General features: G+C 38.3%; 2 protein-coding genes across 3 annotated transcripts; one reads left to right on the top strand and one right to left on the bottom strand.

Annotated features, from left to right (window-relative positions):
- The first annotated feature begins 41 nt into the window (after positions 1–41).
- LOC116325995 (stromal interaction molecule 2-like) lies at positions 42–13,189 on the top strand. Of its 2 annotated transcripts, none has more exons than XM_031747082.2 (12): positions 42–981; positions 3,896–4,026; positions 4,871–4,982; positions 5,062–5,173; positions 5,486–5,601; positions 6,439–6,616; positions 6,727–6,904; positions 7,039–7,200; positions 7,290–7,390; positions 7,482–7,735; positions 8,505–8,694; positions 8,845–13,189. In XM_031747082.2, the coding sequence occupies exons 1-12, from the start codon at positions 888–890 to the stop codon at positions 10,307–10,309; spliced, it is 3,093 nt and encodes a 1,030-aa protein (XP_031602942.1). In that variant the 5' UTR covers positions 42–887; the 3' UTR covers positions 10,310–13,189. The 2 variants fall into 2 exon arrangements, with proteins under 2 accessions (XP_031602942.1, XP_039469644.1); XM_039613710.1 differs by having other exon boundaries at positions 42–1,008.
- A 2,832-nt stretch (positions 13,190–16,021) lies between these two features.
- On the bottom strand, positions 16,022–17,866 carry LOC116326011. Its single transcript, XM_031747097.2, has 5 exons — positions 17,641–17,866; positions 17,156–17,527; positions 16,711–16,851; positions 16,451–16,512; positions 16,022–16,301 (listed from the first exon to the last, which is right to left on the bottom strand). The coding sequence occupies exons 1-5, from the start codon at positions 17,675–17,677 to the stop codon at positions 16,212–16,214; spliced, it is 702 nt and encodes a 233-aa protein (XP_031602957.1). The 5' UTR covers positions 17,678–17,866; the 3' UTR covers positions 16,022–16,211.

The raw sequence follows: 17,866 nt of genomic DNA, 5'->3' as shown, positions 1-17,866 counted from the left end.
CAGGACAGCCAATCATTAGCTGATCTCAGGAAATACTTCCAATAGTGAGATCTATGGGATTTAATTGATCCTCTATCCAAACATTAAGGGCTACACTCGACAGTGTACAGTGTATTATAGCGGTTGTCCCTACCTTAACGAAAAGGAAACTAACTCTGAAAATTAAAAGCTGCATATCAGGGTTAGTCATATGGAATTTTTGACCCCCGTTTGTGTGGCTGGGAAATATGTTAGGAAAACTAATTAAGACCCCCCATGCTGCAAATGGAGTGAGGGGGTGGAGTTCTGAGGAGGAACATGACATCTCTGGGAAAGGGCTGCAGGGAGAGAGAGGCCAGGGAACCTTTTGTACGACTAGTTGGATTATAAAAATCAGAAAACCGATCAACCACCATTTAAACTGCTGTGCCTTTAAGTTGTAACTGGATGGTTTTAATTTTTTTGTCCATGGATCTCACCCAGGACCATTTATTCTGATGATTATATCACACTGAATATGGATTTATTATATCAGAATCAGATGTTTTGATGTTGTTTTTTCTTCTTCCTGGAATATCATGCGCAAGTTTGAAAAACTTTGACTAATCCTTTTTGTGTTTGAACTACGCTTTGATTAAAACCTTTTTTATATATATCATTTTTACCCACCTAAACTTTACGTTTCAATCTGCACAACAGTGCCACTGCCAGATTTCTCAAGTGAACATCAGCAGCCTATCACATCTCCCTTCTGGATGTACCCATAATAGCAACGCAGATCGCTTAACACTTTTTCGCAGGCTGTCGCTGGTGCCTCCGAAACGGGCCTTTGGTTATGTATATGTTCTTTATTCGTTTATTTTGAGAACTTTCTCAGCTTTGGACGACAACATTACCATCCGTGTGAAATGTTCCCTCCGTCCCCGCTACTGCTCGTTTTCCCCGCTGCACTCTTCTGGGCCGCACAAGTTGCCGGGGACCTCGAGGGTGTTACCAACCCCGGTGAGAGCGCAAGTTTCGACCCGGCACGTATGTACTGAATGATGCATGGCGCCAACAAAAAAGAAAACACGAAAGAAAGTAAAGCATGACAAAGTATTTAGACTGGGTTTAAAATCTGCACTATCACTGTTGATGTTGCGCCGATTATAGCGGTGATAGTCGGCGGTTTTGACACTTGAACTTGAGGAAAGACTCATTTTTAAAAAAATTTAACCTGAAAATCTAACCTTTATCATTTATTTGTTTGTTTATTTTAAAAGAAAACCATCAGGTTATTAGAGCATCTGTTGGTAGAATTCCGTTTTGGAGTGTTTGTGCAACCTGCACACGCTGCCAAAAATATATTTAGGAAACAGGAACTTTTTGTTTGTTGTTGTTGTTTATCTGTTAAAAACAAACAAACACATGTGCCCATTTATCGGGCACAAACTTGTTACGGGGGTTAATAATAGCGTTCTGACAATTTAATCTAAATATACATGTGCCACAATGTGCTCCACTCTCACAGGATTCCAGCAGCTTCCGCTCACCTGTGGAAAGTTTTTATGTGGAGGTCCTGCAGGGACATCGTTAAACCCACACAATCCCCTGCGCACAAACTCACAGTTGTGTTTCCCATCGCTACAGTTATTTCCTGGAGTTTTTTTCTACTCCTTGCTGCCCCAACCTTAACCATGGCAGTAATTAATTAATTTTAATTGTTGTCCCTAAATATAAGTGATTCCTAACAGCACCACACATCAATTCTCACACAAAGTGAGCAGTAAAGGCACAAACACTGTTTTAGGTCCCTTTGTTTACACCACCTTGTGAGGCAGAAGAAGCTCCATCATCGAAGCAGCTTCTCGTTATTCTGGAATTCAAGTTTCATCAGCAAACGAGGGATAAATATCTTAGCTTTTTAAAAATATATTGTTACTGTAGACTCTCCTGGCTGTCTGGATGGTAAGAAAAAACATGTAGCCTGTAACTGTCATAGATTTCTGTTTTGACAGCAGCAAGTGAAACATCGGGTTACCAAATGTTCTGCTATTCCATTTTAAATGAGTTTTCCCTCCTACTTATCACAAAAAGAGCACATCACTTGTGTCGAGTAAGACATGCCTACATCATTCAAAGAGTTAATAATCTGAAATGATTTTACTCCTACTTTCTGCTGTTCTTCCTTACTTGAGAAACCTTCTGAAAACACACCCTGTGTTTATGTATCTGTGTATGTCTTAAGATAATCTTGCACATGAAGAAAACATATGGCTCATGTGGTTGTAACTGTCTAAAAATGCAAAAATTCCCAGAGGATTTGCTTCATATGAAAAAACAAAACAAGAACCTTCAGAGATAAATGCCAATATTTTGTAAGAAGATTAAGGGCAGGATGCAGCGAAATGGGAATCCTCTGTTTGTTTTTTTCCATAGAAGTCTCTCTCCCTCTTGCTTTCTCCCCCCTCTCTCTCTTTACCCATGGATTATTTCTTCATTACATTTTTGGCACAGAGTGGTTAGCATCACTGGAGGTGGCTCACAGTGGGCTCAGCTAGCAGACCTTTGACCCTCAGCCTCTTGCCCCTTGAAACACTCAGACTTGAGAGTCACTGAGACGAAAATGGGCTGTGACTCAGCAGACTGACAGATGACAGAAAGCTATGCGTCATCTTCTAATGCATCAGTGTACTCGTACTCAAGCCAGGAACTCACTGTACGATTTAAACCAAATTACAACGGTTGATTTGATTATAATGACTCCACCGAGTCGTCATTATGATTCAATGAAATGTATTTCCTGCACATTTTCTCATAGTGTGTTGCTTCATGGAGTGAAGGCTTGATCTTAAAACCTTATTTGTTTGCTAAAATTTGTTAAAGTTGTGTTAAACCCATCCATCCATTCGCTTATCCTTTTCAGGGTCTCGGGGGGCGCTGGAGCCTATTCCAGCTGTCATAGGGCGAGAGGCAGGGTACACCCTGGACAGGTCGCCAGTCTGTCACAGGGCCAACAACACACAGGGACAGACAACCATTCACACCTAGTGGCAATTTGGATTATCCAATTAACCTATCCCCACAAATTGCATGTCTTTGGACGGTGGGAGGAAGCCCACGCAAACACGGGGGGAACATGCAAACTCCACACAGAAAGAGCCCGGCCTGATGGTGGAATTGAACTCAGGACCTTCTTGCTGTGCGGCAACAGTGCTAACCACCATGCCACCATGCTGCCCTGTTTTAAACCCATTTAACTCTGATAAATTCATTCAGAAAACTGGAACTTTAGACTTTAGGTAGTTTCCTAATGTCATAAAAAAGTACTAAAAGTACCAAAGTAGAAAGTAGATTTTAAAGGGAAACTTAACTCTCAGGAAATGTATTGTACTGACTGGGTACTTGGTTTAATTTCCATTTTGTTTTCCATTTTATTCTAATTTATCTGGGTTGAAATGATGTTGCTTTTACTTTGGTTTTATTTTAGTAGGTTGATAGGGTTGCATTTTAAGTATATTGATTGGAAAAAAGGGATACACAAAACAAAGCAAACATTAAGAGTGAAAAGGATGCAAGTAATGTACCTCTCCAGAATCAGACAGAGGACACTAAGATTTATTGTACTTTACTTCGGGACTCTTAACCTTTTTTAAACAGAACAGTGTAATTCCCAGCGGATGAACATGCAATTTAGAATTGTTACTACATGGGATTTTTTGAGACATAGTGATAACTACCAAATGCACAAAGGAGACAGTAAGATATCCCAGGCTCTCTATATTGATCTTGTGGACATTATAGATGATGCTATGTGAGCCAAAAGATTGAAAAGCTCTTAAAGATCAGCTTAAATAACGATGCAAATGAAAGTTATTTTGGGATAAATTGAGCAAAATAATGAGATGTATTATTATTGCCTTTCCCACCCATGCAGACCCCTGCACCGTAGTGTCTCCACCATGCATGAGCGAAGCTGATCGCTTCAGCTTGGAGGCCCTTCGGAGCATCCATCAGATGATGGACGATGACCAAGATGGGGGGATTGAGGTGGAAGAGAGTGTGGAGGTAGACACCTTGCTCTTCATGAAATATGTAACCCATTTTCTTATTTTATTTATTTATTTAATTATTTTACTTAATCCCTGTGCCTGTATGTTTTTGCATGATTGATGCACACAGTGTTTAGCAGTGCAACAACAGGTGTCATCCCTGCTGCTAGAGTCAAATGCTCCTTCAAGGATAGCAGTATAACTTTGCCTTTGGCTCAGTGACAAAAATTGGTTTGCACAAATAGAAAACCGTAACACTGGTGACCTTTATAGTTATTCGTAACAGTATGCAGCGTGTGCTGACAATTTTTTTCCCCTTCAGATTTTTTTGAATGGTAAACTACTTCAACATTAATATGCTGCTATACTGTTTGTATGTGCGTCAGGTAATAAACCTAGACTTCTCTAATGCCTTTGCCTTCCAGAATGCAGCTCAGGGATACGATATCCAGGGGCTCAGGTTGCAGTTACCATAGAGATGTCAGAGGAGGGGTCTGGGCTCATCAAAGTCCCAGAATTCCTCTAGCTATCATATGAAGCCTTCGTTTAGTGCCAAGCACACATTCCAAGACAGCACCAACACACACACACACACGCAATCCCTGAAGTTTGCAATACACACTTATGGTTCTGCAACCATTCTAAATAAATGCAAACTAAAAACAACTGCTTCTTATTCCTAGATTGAAATCTAAGCACATGACACACACCAGCACTCACTCAATTTATCCTGGACATGAAGTTCAAACAATATGATGTCCTTGTGACACTTATCTTCGCATTTTAGTGTTGTACCTCATAATAAAATTTTAAAAAGTCCTATTTTCACTCTGTTGTACTGTTTTTCTCCAATGCCGCAGTTCATTATTGAAGACATGAAGCAGCAACAGACTAACAAACACAGCAACCTGCACAGAGAAGACCAGCACATCACAGTTGAGGAGCTCTGGAGAAGCTGGAAGTCATCCGAAGGTATGTGGGTGTAACAGAGTGTGTTTGTGTTTGTGTCCAGTATCATGTTTTATCTGAAATTTATCTTGTTTTGTTTTAGTACATAATTGGACTCAGGATGACGTGCTCCGCTGGCTGAAGGATTTTGTTGAATTGCCACAGTATGAGAGAAATTTTAAAGAGTTTAAGGTCAATGGAAACACACTCCCCAGGTGAGAATAACTGAAGGGGGTGTACAGGCAATTCACCACATAAACAAGCTGGTCTTCTAGAAACTGTATTCTCAGATTAAGTTTTGAAGGAACCACATTATCTCCTGTTTGTTTGATTCAGTGATATCTGTAGTCAACATGTATTGCCATTGTTCTTCTTCTTTTGCTACCATTAACTCTCTTCAGGCAACCATACATATGTTACACAAGGCAGGGCTCGTCACCCTGGAAACCCTAAAAACACACATGTATGCATATTTTACTAACCCCAAATAAGCCATTAAAATAAAAAACAAAAAAATCCATTTGCAGGATTGCAGCTAATGAGCCTTCATTCCTGAGTGGCCAGCTAAGAGTTCAGGACCAGAGAGACAAACAGAAGCTCACCATCAAAGCTCTGGATGTTGTTCTGTTTGGCCCACCTACACGTAAGAAGAAATCCTCACTTTATTCCCTCAGACAGTATCTTTGATGTCTTTGAAGCAGGAAAGATACATACATGCCCCGTTGCCATTCTTTACATAGCATAACTACTTTTGTATTACTTTTTTCCTCTTAACCTTTAATCTAAAATCAGCATTAAATGATCAATCAGGCAGCAAAGTTGCTAAATCAGTTTACATTTAAGGCCTTTTGTTTCAACTTACTTAATGTTCATATCATTATTTCAAAACGCAGCTGCACGTCTCTTAACTGGTACTAGAAATTATGCCCACATCACACCAGATTTAGCCAACCTACATTGGCTCCCTGTTGAATATCGTATCAATTTCAAAATTCTCTTGCTTACCTTTAAAATTTTAAACAATTTGGCTCCCAGCTATCTATGCGGACTCCTCCATTTGTATATCCCTAATAAGGCACTTAGATCTTCCAATCAAATGGTCCTGACGCAACCGAGGTCTCGTCTGAAGTCCAGAGGTTTATCGGGCCTTTGTTGTCGTAGCTCCCAGACTCTGGAATAACCTCCCTCCATATATTTGTTCCTCAGAGTCCATCCAGTTTTTTAAATTGCGTCTTAAAACTTATTATTTTAGTCTGGCTTTTGATTCAAACTAGTATGCTATTCTGTGGCTAGTTATGTGTTTTTTTTACCCATAGTGTTCATATTGTTTCCTGTCCTCCTTTTAACTGTTTATTCTGTCTTATGCTATTGCTCTGTGAAGCACTTTGCTCAACTTTGTTGTATTATTAGGTGCTATAGAAATAAATTTTGATTTGATTTGATTATTATTTAAAGTGATCTGATGTCCATTCAATCATAGGGCCCCCTCATAACTACATGAAGGACCTGCTGCTCATTGTGTCAGTTGTGATGGGAGTCGGCGGCTGCTGGTTTGCCCAGGCTCAGAACAAAGCCAGCAAAGTCCACATATCCAAAATGATGAAAGATTTAGAAAGTCTCCAGAGGGCTGAACAGAGCCTCATAGAACTACAAGAACAGTAAGAACTGTGATTTTTTTTTCTTCTCTCTGTCAGTCTCTTAGCTACTGTAAGTTACCAGGTTGCCTTTGCTTTGTGTGATTGAACTAAAGACGCTTTGATTTACTCAGACTGGAGCAAGCCCAGGAAGAAAAGCGTAATGTGGCAGAAGAAAAACAGAGCCTAGAGGAGAAGATGAGAGATGAGATCATGGGGGCACAGGAAGAAGCTCACCGTCTGCATGAGCTGAGGCAGGGAGCTGTCAGTGAGCTGAGCCGCCTCAGATATGCAGAGGAGGAGCTGGAACAGGTAGAAACGCTGCAGTGAGAGCAAGCAGCTTCACAAATGCAAGACACTCATCATCCTAGTTTGGAAGGCCTGAATGATTTACCCTAAATTATTTTCTGCATACTGATGACTTTTAACATTTGCCACCTCTTCAGGTCCGTGGAGCGCTGAAGCAGGCCGAGAAGGACATGCAAGCCAGCTGGACTGTCACAGAGGTGCTTCAGCAGTGGCTGCAGCTGACACATGAGGTAGAGGTGCAGTACTACAATGTTAAGAAGCAGAGTGCAGAACTACAGCTTGCCACTGCCAAGGAGGAGGTAATGCATAGCAACATAAGAGTAATAATGTTTATAGTGTCTATCCTTCATATGTAAGTGCCCAGACTCATATGTATGCTTTTTTCTAGGCAGAGAGGATTAAGAAGAAGAGAAGCTCTGTGCTGGGGACACTCCACGTGGCCCACAGCTCCTCTCTAGACCAAGTAGACCACAAGATTTTGGAAGCCAGGTGAGTCACAAAGTTATCTCTGTCCAGGTATTTGTGTCTGTCAATATAAAGATTCAACATTTCATCACAAAACTTTTTGGATCTCTTAAAGGAATTCCTTGTCTGAAGTAACAGCCTGCCTGCGGGAGCGTCTTCATCGCTGGCAACAGATTGAGCTCCTCTGTGGATTTCCTATCATCAGGAATCCGGGTTTAGCAAAACTCACTGCTCAACTCTACTCCGACTCAATTGCCCTGGGGTTGCCTAGAGTGTGCCAGTCATCTTGTTCGTGCCACAGCTCCATTCATGGCTCCATAGAGGATCTTTTAGATGAGCCTACCTCTCCTATTTTACCTCAGATACCAGGTAAGAAACGGGAACGAGGAGCTTTTAGTTGAGTCCTTGTTATTGTCAGTGTCACACAGTGTTAAATTTGATTGGAATCTGGAACGTGATGTGTGATTTGCACACTTCCGATCAATGCATTCAGAAGTTTAGGTGTTGAATTTAATACTTTGCATTAAGTTATATGGTTTGCATATTGCCTGCAAATCTGAGTTTAATGACAACCTGATATATGATAAAATATATGACAAAACTATCATCTGTCTCAAAAAATATTCCATTATCAAATGGATCCCAGTTACAGCACATTTAAAACTTTTTATAATGAAAGATACATAACTCTAGTGATCAGAATCAAAGTACAGTAGTGTATGCAGTGTTCAACCTCAAAACTTTGAAATATTTCCAAAGTGAAGGATTTGTTAAGTAGCTGATAAGTTTGTGTTTTTTTTAAGAATACACAAACTCATTGAAAAAGAAAAACAAGCGCTCATAAGAGAGGTCAGATTCCTTCCTTAATAATGCTTCACAAATAACAGAAATAGTAAAGTGGTAAAAGAAAAAATTAACTGTACGGTGAATGGGTGTCATTAGTATACGTATACATATATGTATATACCATCCTTGTTTCTACATCACTGAACTTCTCTAACCATATGTGTACTGCAGCTTCACAGACAAAGTTTAAATAGTAGTGTTCTGGAATGAAAATTAGGGTACATATTAATTTCTGCTCTTACAGCATCTGCTCTGCATAGATTCTTCATTTTTAATAATTGTTTCTCACCAGTTGCAGTTGCACCACTTAAACGGTCTCCTCGAGCACGGGTATCCATATGTCGGTCACGCCGCTCCGGGGTCATTCCTCAACCATCAGCTGCATTGATCTCCCCAGACCCTGACCTTCTTATCCCCATCCGAACTCCCTACTCTTCCTATGACGAGGAAGAGGAACATTTCCGAAAAACACTAAAAAAACAGTATGTCTGCCTGTTCCCAACTTTTAAAGGCTGCTGTGCATTTTTAAACTACCCTCTTACCCTACCTGTATATGAGCCTTAGCTGTCCTTTGACTTTTTTCCTTTCCTGTTTTCTTTGCTTATGCTTCTTTTCCTTTCTCTCACTAATAGAGATTCCCAAGAAAGGTTCTCAGAGTCAGAGTATATGACTTCTCCTCCTCTCAGCAAACTGTTCCCTAGTTCTGCTGTTGACATCTCCTCGCGAAAGCTCTATCACGATGACACCGAGCTGCTTTCTGAGAGCCCTGTTACAAAAACTTTAACTAAAGAAGTAGAGGCTCTTGTTGAATCACCAGCTCGCAAAATGTCCATGGAAGACCCTGAAACTTCTGTTGATATTGCCTGTAGCAAGACGGTAAGAGACAAAACCTTGGATACTTCTTTGGAAACATCTTCTTTAAAAATGTCTGCAGAAGAGTCATGCATAGATTCAACATCAAAGAAGATGTCACGCAACAGGACTGGACTTCCCACTGATGTTGTGCTTAAAAAGGGAATTTCAAATGAGACAGATGCAGAGTTTTCACCCAGGAAAATAGAGAAGGACACACTGGGGGATTTGACAGCGGTTCCCTCAAAGAATACATTCAGAGAAAGAAGTGATTTGGGAATAGATGTGAGAAAGATGATATGGGATGAAGTAGAAGCATCAGCGGATCTAGCAAAAAGGAAGATATCAAAAGATATGATGGGCTCTTCAATTGACACTTCCTCAGGAAAGATGACAAGGGATGATCCTGAGCATCTGTTTGACTCCAGAAGGATTACAAGAGATTCAATGGGAGTGTCCCAAGACACAGGTTCCAGGAAGCATGCGTTCCATAAAGGGGAAAATCAACTCGATTCCTCTGTGAGGGGATCAGCAAAAGACAAAATTGTTGAGACAACCAGAATACCAACAAGAAAAATATCTAGAGATGAGCTGGAGTACTATACAGATGTTGCTTCAGTGAAGATACTGTCCAGAGAGAGACTCGCAGCACTCGTGGATACCTCATCCTCTACAGAGATGCAAGAGTTTTGTTTAGAGCCATCAACAAGTAAAGGTTTACAGAGAAATGAACTTGAAATGTCTGCTGGTTCTCTCAGAAGGAGAATGCCAAGAATGCCAAGAGAGGATGCTGAAAGCACCACAGACACTACTACTGGAAAAATCTCTCGGGATAGAGTTGATATCCCAAGGGAAATGCCTAAACAATTCATCTTGAGGGAAGAGTTATCAGAATCAAGTTCACTGGCAGCTCGAAATGTGCAGCCTGATCTCATGTTAACATCCCAGGTGCCATGGAAGTCTTCATCAGACTTTTTCACTGCTGGGCCGCTGAGCCAGCTTGTTTACGATGGAATCCTGGAAAAATCATGCAGCTCCATGTCTGCAGCAACAAACCTCTCTGCTGGCAGGCTGCGAGCAGAGATGGAGCCACCTCTGCCAAAACCAAGGGTTGTCCTCCCTGCTCCCTCATTGCCTTCGGAGGCCGCAGATGACAGGAACAAGGAAAAGGAAAAGAGCAAAAAACCTTTAAAGCTCAAAAATCTCTTTAAAAAGAAAAATGAGTCGAGTCCAGAGAAGCTATAAAGTGCTCTTCAGCAACTCTGCAAATCAGCTGATTTTTTTCCTTTTTTTCTTTTGAACAATTTATAGAAATTGAGTTTCAAATTGTCTTTGATGACATTCAGTAGTCAAAGTGCACAGTTTTACAAACCTTTTAGCTCAAGGGGTTCAACTATAGTATTGCATTACTTGTTAAGGAACTGGAGGCATTATATTATTATACACGCTACCCCTATTATAGGGGTAATCAAAAATAGATAAGGTTAAAGTTAAGATTAAAATAAGGGCTGTTTTTAATCCTTGGATGAAAGTCCTTTTTAGTTAATGACTTGCAATGAAATGTAAAACACATGGATTTCACCAAATTTTACATTTAATCTTTTGAGATGCTCTGCCAAGCATTTACTGCAACCACCTTAGGTTTCTGCTTGTTTGTGGGTCTTTCTGCCATCGGTTTTGTCTTCAGTATGAAGATTAGATGACTGACTTGGCCAGTTGAAGTGCTGTCTGATCAGTTTTGCCACATTGGTCTGAATTTTAGCAGAGAGTATAGCCCTGCAGATAGAATTTATGCGACCATTAACAGCAGTGATATCATATATACACACACATATATATACATATATACATATATATATACAGCTCTTTTAGATGTTTTCTGAAGCTGTATATCGGACATGTGTCCAGTTACTTTTGACCATCTTGTTTATAGAATGGCTGTTATTCCTTAAAAGAAGACTCAAAGCCAGCCCCATCTTCTTTTATCTAAACTCCTCTGTGGTGTTATACAGAGTCAAAATGACAAAAAAAAAATAGTAATTGGTTTTACTTTCTATACTAAGTCTTATAAATACATGGTTGATATAGTAGTTTAGATTTTTTTTATAGTTATCTATGGTTGAAGGATTAAATGTTTTAACAGATGCTGCTTTCCGGTATGACAGTGGCAATTCTTAAATTCATCTTAAACATTAGAAACTCAATCAAAACTGTTTAATACAGTGCTAAAGTTAATGCATTCTTGTGCAAAAGAAACTGAGTTAAACTTTGTGATGTCCGAATTAAATTTACCTTCCTAAACTTATCCAAATTTACTAGTTTGACATTTTTGGGAAATTTTCAGTACAGCTGCATAATGCACATATCAACATTAAAGGACAATTTAAAGGAACTGGAATTAGGGTTTAGGGGGTTAGGGTTAAACTCCATGCTTTTAAATTAACATTAAAATAGGGACAGTTTTTATTTACTTATTTATTTTTAATTTTTTTTATTTTAAATACCACAGCAATTGTTAGAGTCCTTAAACACGTTTGACAGCTGAATAGTTCTGGACTAAATATATGCAGCACAATAAAGAATCATTTATTATACAACAAATATTTTTAATAGTTTCATAATATATTTTTTTGTAGATGGTTCAGTATTATTTTCTTTAGCCACTTTGCAATTAAATGGCATTTACAGTTGCCATCAGCACTTTTGATGTGTGGTTAAACAACGGCCTTCAGATAGAGTTAAACAAAGTAGACAAAACGATTCCCTGATGCACTGTCACAAATGAAAGTGCTGACTGTTTGCACTTCTAATATGGAGGATTTTTGACTACTTCTGTGTTAGGCAGAAAAAATTAAGTAGATAAGTGAGTAGCAAGATTTGAAATGGATCAGGATTCACAAAGTAGATAATCATAGTTTTTATTCTTTAAGAATTGTCCCTATGTTCTTTTTTTTTTTTTTGCTTTGATTAGCTTACAAGCATAGAGATTAGTTTATTTTTTGTAAAACAACAAATGTAAAAAAAATTATTATAGCTGTCTTAGTTTCTGAAATTAATGTATTAAGAATCACATATTTAATTTCTAAACTGTTTATGTTATTGAATGATTAAAGCTCATTAATTGTTTTCAGGCATTAAATCATTTTCTTGTTTTAACTTACTTTTTTTATTTAAGCACTTCAGATATGAACATTTTCATTGGAATTTTTTTTCTTCAATAATTAAGTATTTTTTATACCAGTTGTAATCAGAAGTGCAGTGCTGCTGAGTGCAAAGGAACAACACTGCACTGCTATTTTTCCAAATGAGGAAATAAAATATTCACAGTTGGATTAATTGGTTGAAATTCGGTCTAATTCTTGCAAGAAAGCCATTAATAACAAAATGAGTGGTCACAGCTGTCATCATGATATTTAGAGCCAGATTTGGTAATGGTCTGCAACAGTGCAAAACCCTCTTTTCACATCAGAAAGCTACCTGATGATGCATTCACAAAAATGCAAACAGTACACTAATTAACATATGCCACGAGCAGTCCAAAGTACTGGCTCAAAGTGAGCAGACCTGATGAAGGGGGTCAGTGATGTCATAAGAAAAATAATAATCTATAAGTTGAGGTTTTACACATGGGTTTCTCTCTGAAAACTGTGGAAATAAAAATAAGTAACAGGAGGCTGAATGAGAACCAATGTGTTTATGAAATAAGAGATAAATCTTCTGAAATTTCTAGGGACTGTGTTAGGTCCTGATGACTAAGATTCAGGTAGAACGTATCAAGAGGGGTGCATTATTATTATCATGCGAGCAACAGCTGTAATACATTTTTGTTGTTCTTCAGATGTATAGAAGAACAACAAAAATGTATTTACCACCAGAACCCGAGGGACAAATGACTCAGATTGATGCTAAAACAAAGAGAAGCGCACTTTTGCTTGTAAGTTGTTTCAGTGTCAAGTACCATGAGTGTAAAATGTTTTCCCCTGTCTTAGAAAAGAAAAACTGATTAACTGTGTCATGAATAAATGGGCTGTTATTTACTGATTTATATGAAATTGATGATAACTCAGGTTACAAAGTTGGTAAAATTAAAAAATGCCGTCCATTGTGTTAAAATAAAATCCTGAAAAAAACTACAGCATCTTAAATGTGTCATTTGTGAAAGAAATTTCAGAATATCTGTAATCCCCACTTGCATAATAAGCAGACCTGCCTTTAAAGTGAACTGCACTTCCTTTATGTCAAGAAGAAACTTTTTGGAAGCAGACAATGACCTCCTAATTTTTATTTTTAGTGTTTAGTTTTTTGAAAACTAAGTGTTTCAGAATAGCCAACAAGACTTCTGTCTCCTGAATATTTTATTTAATTAAAATTCAGCAGAATAGTGTAAAGATCCTCAAGTTTCATTTTGTGGTCAGGACACATCATGATTATAAAATGTTTATCTGAAACCTCTTAAAACCATTATTAAAAAGCTGTAATCACTGGTTCCATAGAGAGCACTACATAAAAACAGTCAATTCTGTAACTGAAGTAACTGCAATGGCTCAAAAACACTATACTAAAATCACAGTCAGTGTAAAGACTTGTCACTGCAGCAGCCATACTCCTCTTGCATTTGAGAGGAACCTACATACACAGTTACACAAAAACTCATTAAAAATCATAAAAAGGGAAAACTGTACAGTATGGATTTCCCTACAGTGCATTACAGAGTCATTAAAATGAAGAATACATATCACGTAGTCATGATATAAACTTCCAGCAATCATTTGAGAATAAGACAACAATATAATTTAGCTTTGACTGTTGAGAGAAGTGTTTGTTAAGAAGTTTTTAGTTCATTACCTGTCATCTCCAATAGATGTCAGGAGTGTTTAGGTCAGCATGTGATGCTTCTGAGTGATGTTGAGGGATCAGAAACCCTCCCTCTCCCACTCCCCTCTTCCTTTTACTCAGTAAAACCTTCCATAATTACTGCTCTGAATACTGTCTAATTCTAGCTTGTTTTATTAGATTAAGATTAATTTGACATGCTGCATTGTTCTTTCTGTCCACAAACTCTTACTCAAAGAGTAAACAGGTCAGATACTGCCAATGATCTCTCTAAACTCACACGAACAAAGTCATAAAAAACAGCAACTAAAAGAAGATACAAATGAAATATTAAACAGTCAGACAGCCAGAGTTGATCATAGTAGCAAGCTGTATGGCAGTTAGTTTTTACCTTTGTTAGGTGTAAGAGAGTGCATCTGTTAATATTTAATGACTGTTTTTTTGGCATACTTTAAGCAATTATACCAAATAGCAAGATGACATCAGTGTCAAAGGAGAATATAAACCACACATACATTATTTAGTTAGTAATTGACTATCATTTATTGCATTAAAATAGCACAGACTTTCCTGAAGCTATCGTGCTAATTTTCCACGACTTTTAGTGGTAGTGTTACGTTCTGCAGGGTCAGGACCTACCTGCTCACTCACCAAAAAACATACACGCTCCTCACAGAAAAAGCTTAAGCTTTCCAGGTGGTGCAAAGCAGGAACCTTGTGCTGTGATATGATTATCATATTTCCTGTCCACCTGTAAAACTTTGTTGTTGTTTTTTAAAATATTGTTTTCAGAAATCTTTGTAAAGTATATTACTTATTCAACATGCAAAATCTATATATACACCGCGTTCCAAATTATTATACAAATTGTGTTGAAGTGTCATAAAGATTAAATAAGTTGTTTTTCAGTTAAACCCATGGATGGAATTGTGTCTCAGGAGTCTTTGTATCACTGAAATCAATCTCGGACACCTATGATCATTAGTTTGCCAGGTGAGCCCAATTAAAGGAAAAACTACTAAAGAAGGATGTTCCACATTATTAAGCAGACCACCATTTTCAAGCAATATAGGAAAGAAAAGTGCTGCTGCTGAAAAGCGTGAAATAGTTGAATGGACTATATATTGACTTGGACACGTAATGAAAACCTTAGATATTTCACGAAAATTTAAGCATGATCACCATAATGTTAAGAGATTTGTGGCTGAGTCAGAGCACACATGGGTTCATGCGGATAAATGCACAATGATGAAGGTTTCTGCCAGACAAATACATCAGACTAAGAGAGCAGCTGCTAAAAGGCCATTGCAAAGCAGCAAACACATATTTGAAGCTGCTGGTGCCTCTGGAGCCCTGCAAACATCAAGGTGTAGGATCCTCCAGAGACTTGCTGTTGTGCATAAACCTTCTATTTGGCCACCCCTAACCAATGCTCACAAGCAGAAACGGCTGCAGTGGGCCCAGAACTCCATGAAGACTAATTTTCAAACAGTCTTGTTCACTGATGAGTGCAGTGCAAGCCTGGATGGTCCAGATGGATGCAGGGGTGGATGGTTGGTGGACGGCCACCATGTCCCAACAAGGCTGCGTCGTCAGCAAGGAGGTGGTGGAGTCATGTTTTGAGCCGGAATCACAGGGAGAGAGCTGGTCGTCCCCTTTAGGGTCCCTGAAGGTGTGAAAATGACCTCTGCAAAGTATGTGGAGTTTCTGATTGACCACTTTCTTCCATGGTAGAAAGAGAAGAACTGTGTCTTCTGCAACACAACCATCTTCATGCAAGACAATGCATCATCTCATGCTACAAGGAACACCTCTGCATCATTGGCTGCTATTGGCGTAAAAGGAGAGGAACTCATGGTGTGGTCCCCATTCTTCCCTGGCAAGAATTTCAGTCTCTAGATGTGCAAAGCTGGTAGAGACATACCCTAAAAGACTGGCAGCTGTAATTGCAGCAAAAGGTGGTTCTACAAAGTATCGACTCAGGGGGCTGAATAATTACGCACACCCCACTTTTCAGTTTTTTATTTGTAAAAATGTTTGGAATCATGTATGATTTTCGTTCCATTTCTCACATGTACACCACTTTGTATTGGTCTTTCATGTGGAATTCCAATAACATTGATTCATATTTGTGGTTGTAATGTGACAAAATGTGGAAAAGTTCAAGGGGGGCGAATACTTTTGCAAGCCACTGTATATGACTGCAGGAATGATGACAAAAACACAGTGACAGAGTTACCAAAAATGAGAGATTGAAAAAAACACAATGTGTACTTTTGATTGTAAACCTTATAAATATAACTTAAAGACAAAGCTAGTTATTTATTTCTTCTTTGTCATCTGAATGGTGTGTTTGTGCGTCCTGAGACAGGAACACAACTCGTGTTAAACACAGATCTTCATCCTGAAAGACAATATAACATTTGTAATTAGTTAGTTTAGTTTTGCGATGTTAGTTTTCCATTTAACAAGCGTGTTAATATTAACGACCTGTGAATGTGACGCATAAAGTACAAAAGTGCAAATCAAGATTATGAAGGGAACCTTGGTTACCATATTTTGCCTTGATTGTCCTTTGACACTCAATCTTTTCTGATGATGATGAGATTTTTTTTCTGCACAAATGAACACAGTAGCAGTGTAATATTAAATAGATTAAAAGCATCTATCTATTGGGTTTGTGAGTCTGCAGATAAACACATTGCAAAGAAAAATAACAAGTATGACTCTGCAAAATGACTGAATAAAACATTTCAGACAAAAAAAAGCTATTATGTACAAAAATAGGAAAGAAACTATGAGATAGTATGTACCTGTTTTCTGACAAGTGTGATATACTAGAATAAAGGAGAATGAGGTGAGAATGGTAAAGGCTGGAGTGAACAACATCATCCATGACACACAGGTTACACCAGCATCCATGTCACACTGTTCTTGCACGATGAATGGTTTTCCTATAGTGACATAAACATACATATTGTCACCTTAGGCCCAACAAACAAACAAAAAAGTAATATTGCATAATAACATTGAAACATGGTGATTTCCTAATGGTTTAAATCTGGCATATTTTCGATAAATGACAGACTGCTTTCTTTTCAACAGCAAATATTTTCCTATTTAATCTTAATACATACAAATGCAACCCACTGCATTTATTTAAAAAAAAAAAAAAAAACTTACGTAAGCACCATGAGGAAACTTTTGTTGTGATTAGGTGCTATATAAATAAAATTGAATTGCACTGAATTCAATTACCTAATTTGAGTCTTGTCGTGGAATTTCCATATGTGTAAACAAATCTGCAGTCTTTATTTTCCCCATGCTGTTCTTCTGTTCCACAGTAGTAGAGGCCTTCATCAGACTCAGTGATATTTAAAATCACAAGGTCTCGGGAGTTAGACGACTCATTCTTCACAAAGTGCAAATGAGACAAAGGTTCCAAAGGAAACCAAGACACAGATTTGTACCGTAAAACAACAGTGTTCTCATGAGAACACTTCCTGTACCATATTATGTGCACTCCAATGGTCATTTTGCAGTCGCAATACAGAGTGATGTTATCTCCAGGTTGGGCTGTCACTTCCAGTACTGATACAGAAATTCCATTTTGACTGCAGGAAACAACTCCTAGAATAAAAATAGAATTATATGTAAATGTGACAAATAACATAAAACACTGAAAGTCTGTTGATTAAAAGAAAAATGGAACCAGTGGATTGTGACTTCAATGCCAAAATTACCTAAAAGAACAAGAAGAATAACATGCAGTCCATCCATTAGTGAAGACCATGGGGAGTTGAAAGACAGTCTCCGAGGCACACAGATATGATGTAGGTACAGTTTTCCAGGAAATGTAGTTGATTGGCTAGTTACCAAGTGGTTTATATTGAAGCTGCTGTGCACAATGTGCAAAAATGACTGTGGAGACTGTGACTTTATAGGTAATAGTTAACATTAACTTAGTCA

This window comes from Oreochromis aureus, linkage group 6 (genome assembly GCF_013358895.1).
Source record: "Oreochromis aureus strain Israel breed Guangdong linkage group 6, ZZ_aureus, whole genome shotgun sequence".
NCBI classification, from domain to species: domain Eukaryota; kingdom Metazoa; phylum Chordata; class Actinopteri; order Cichliformes; family Cichlidae; genus Oreochromis; species Oreochromis aureus.
The sequence above is the reverse complement of the archived record's forward strand: the minus strand, read 5'-3'. Positions and strand labels throughout refer to the sequence as shown.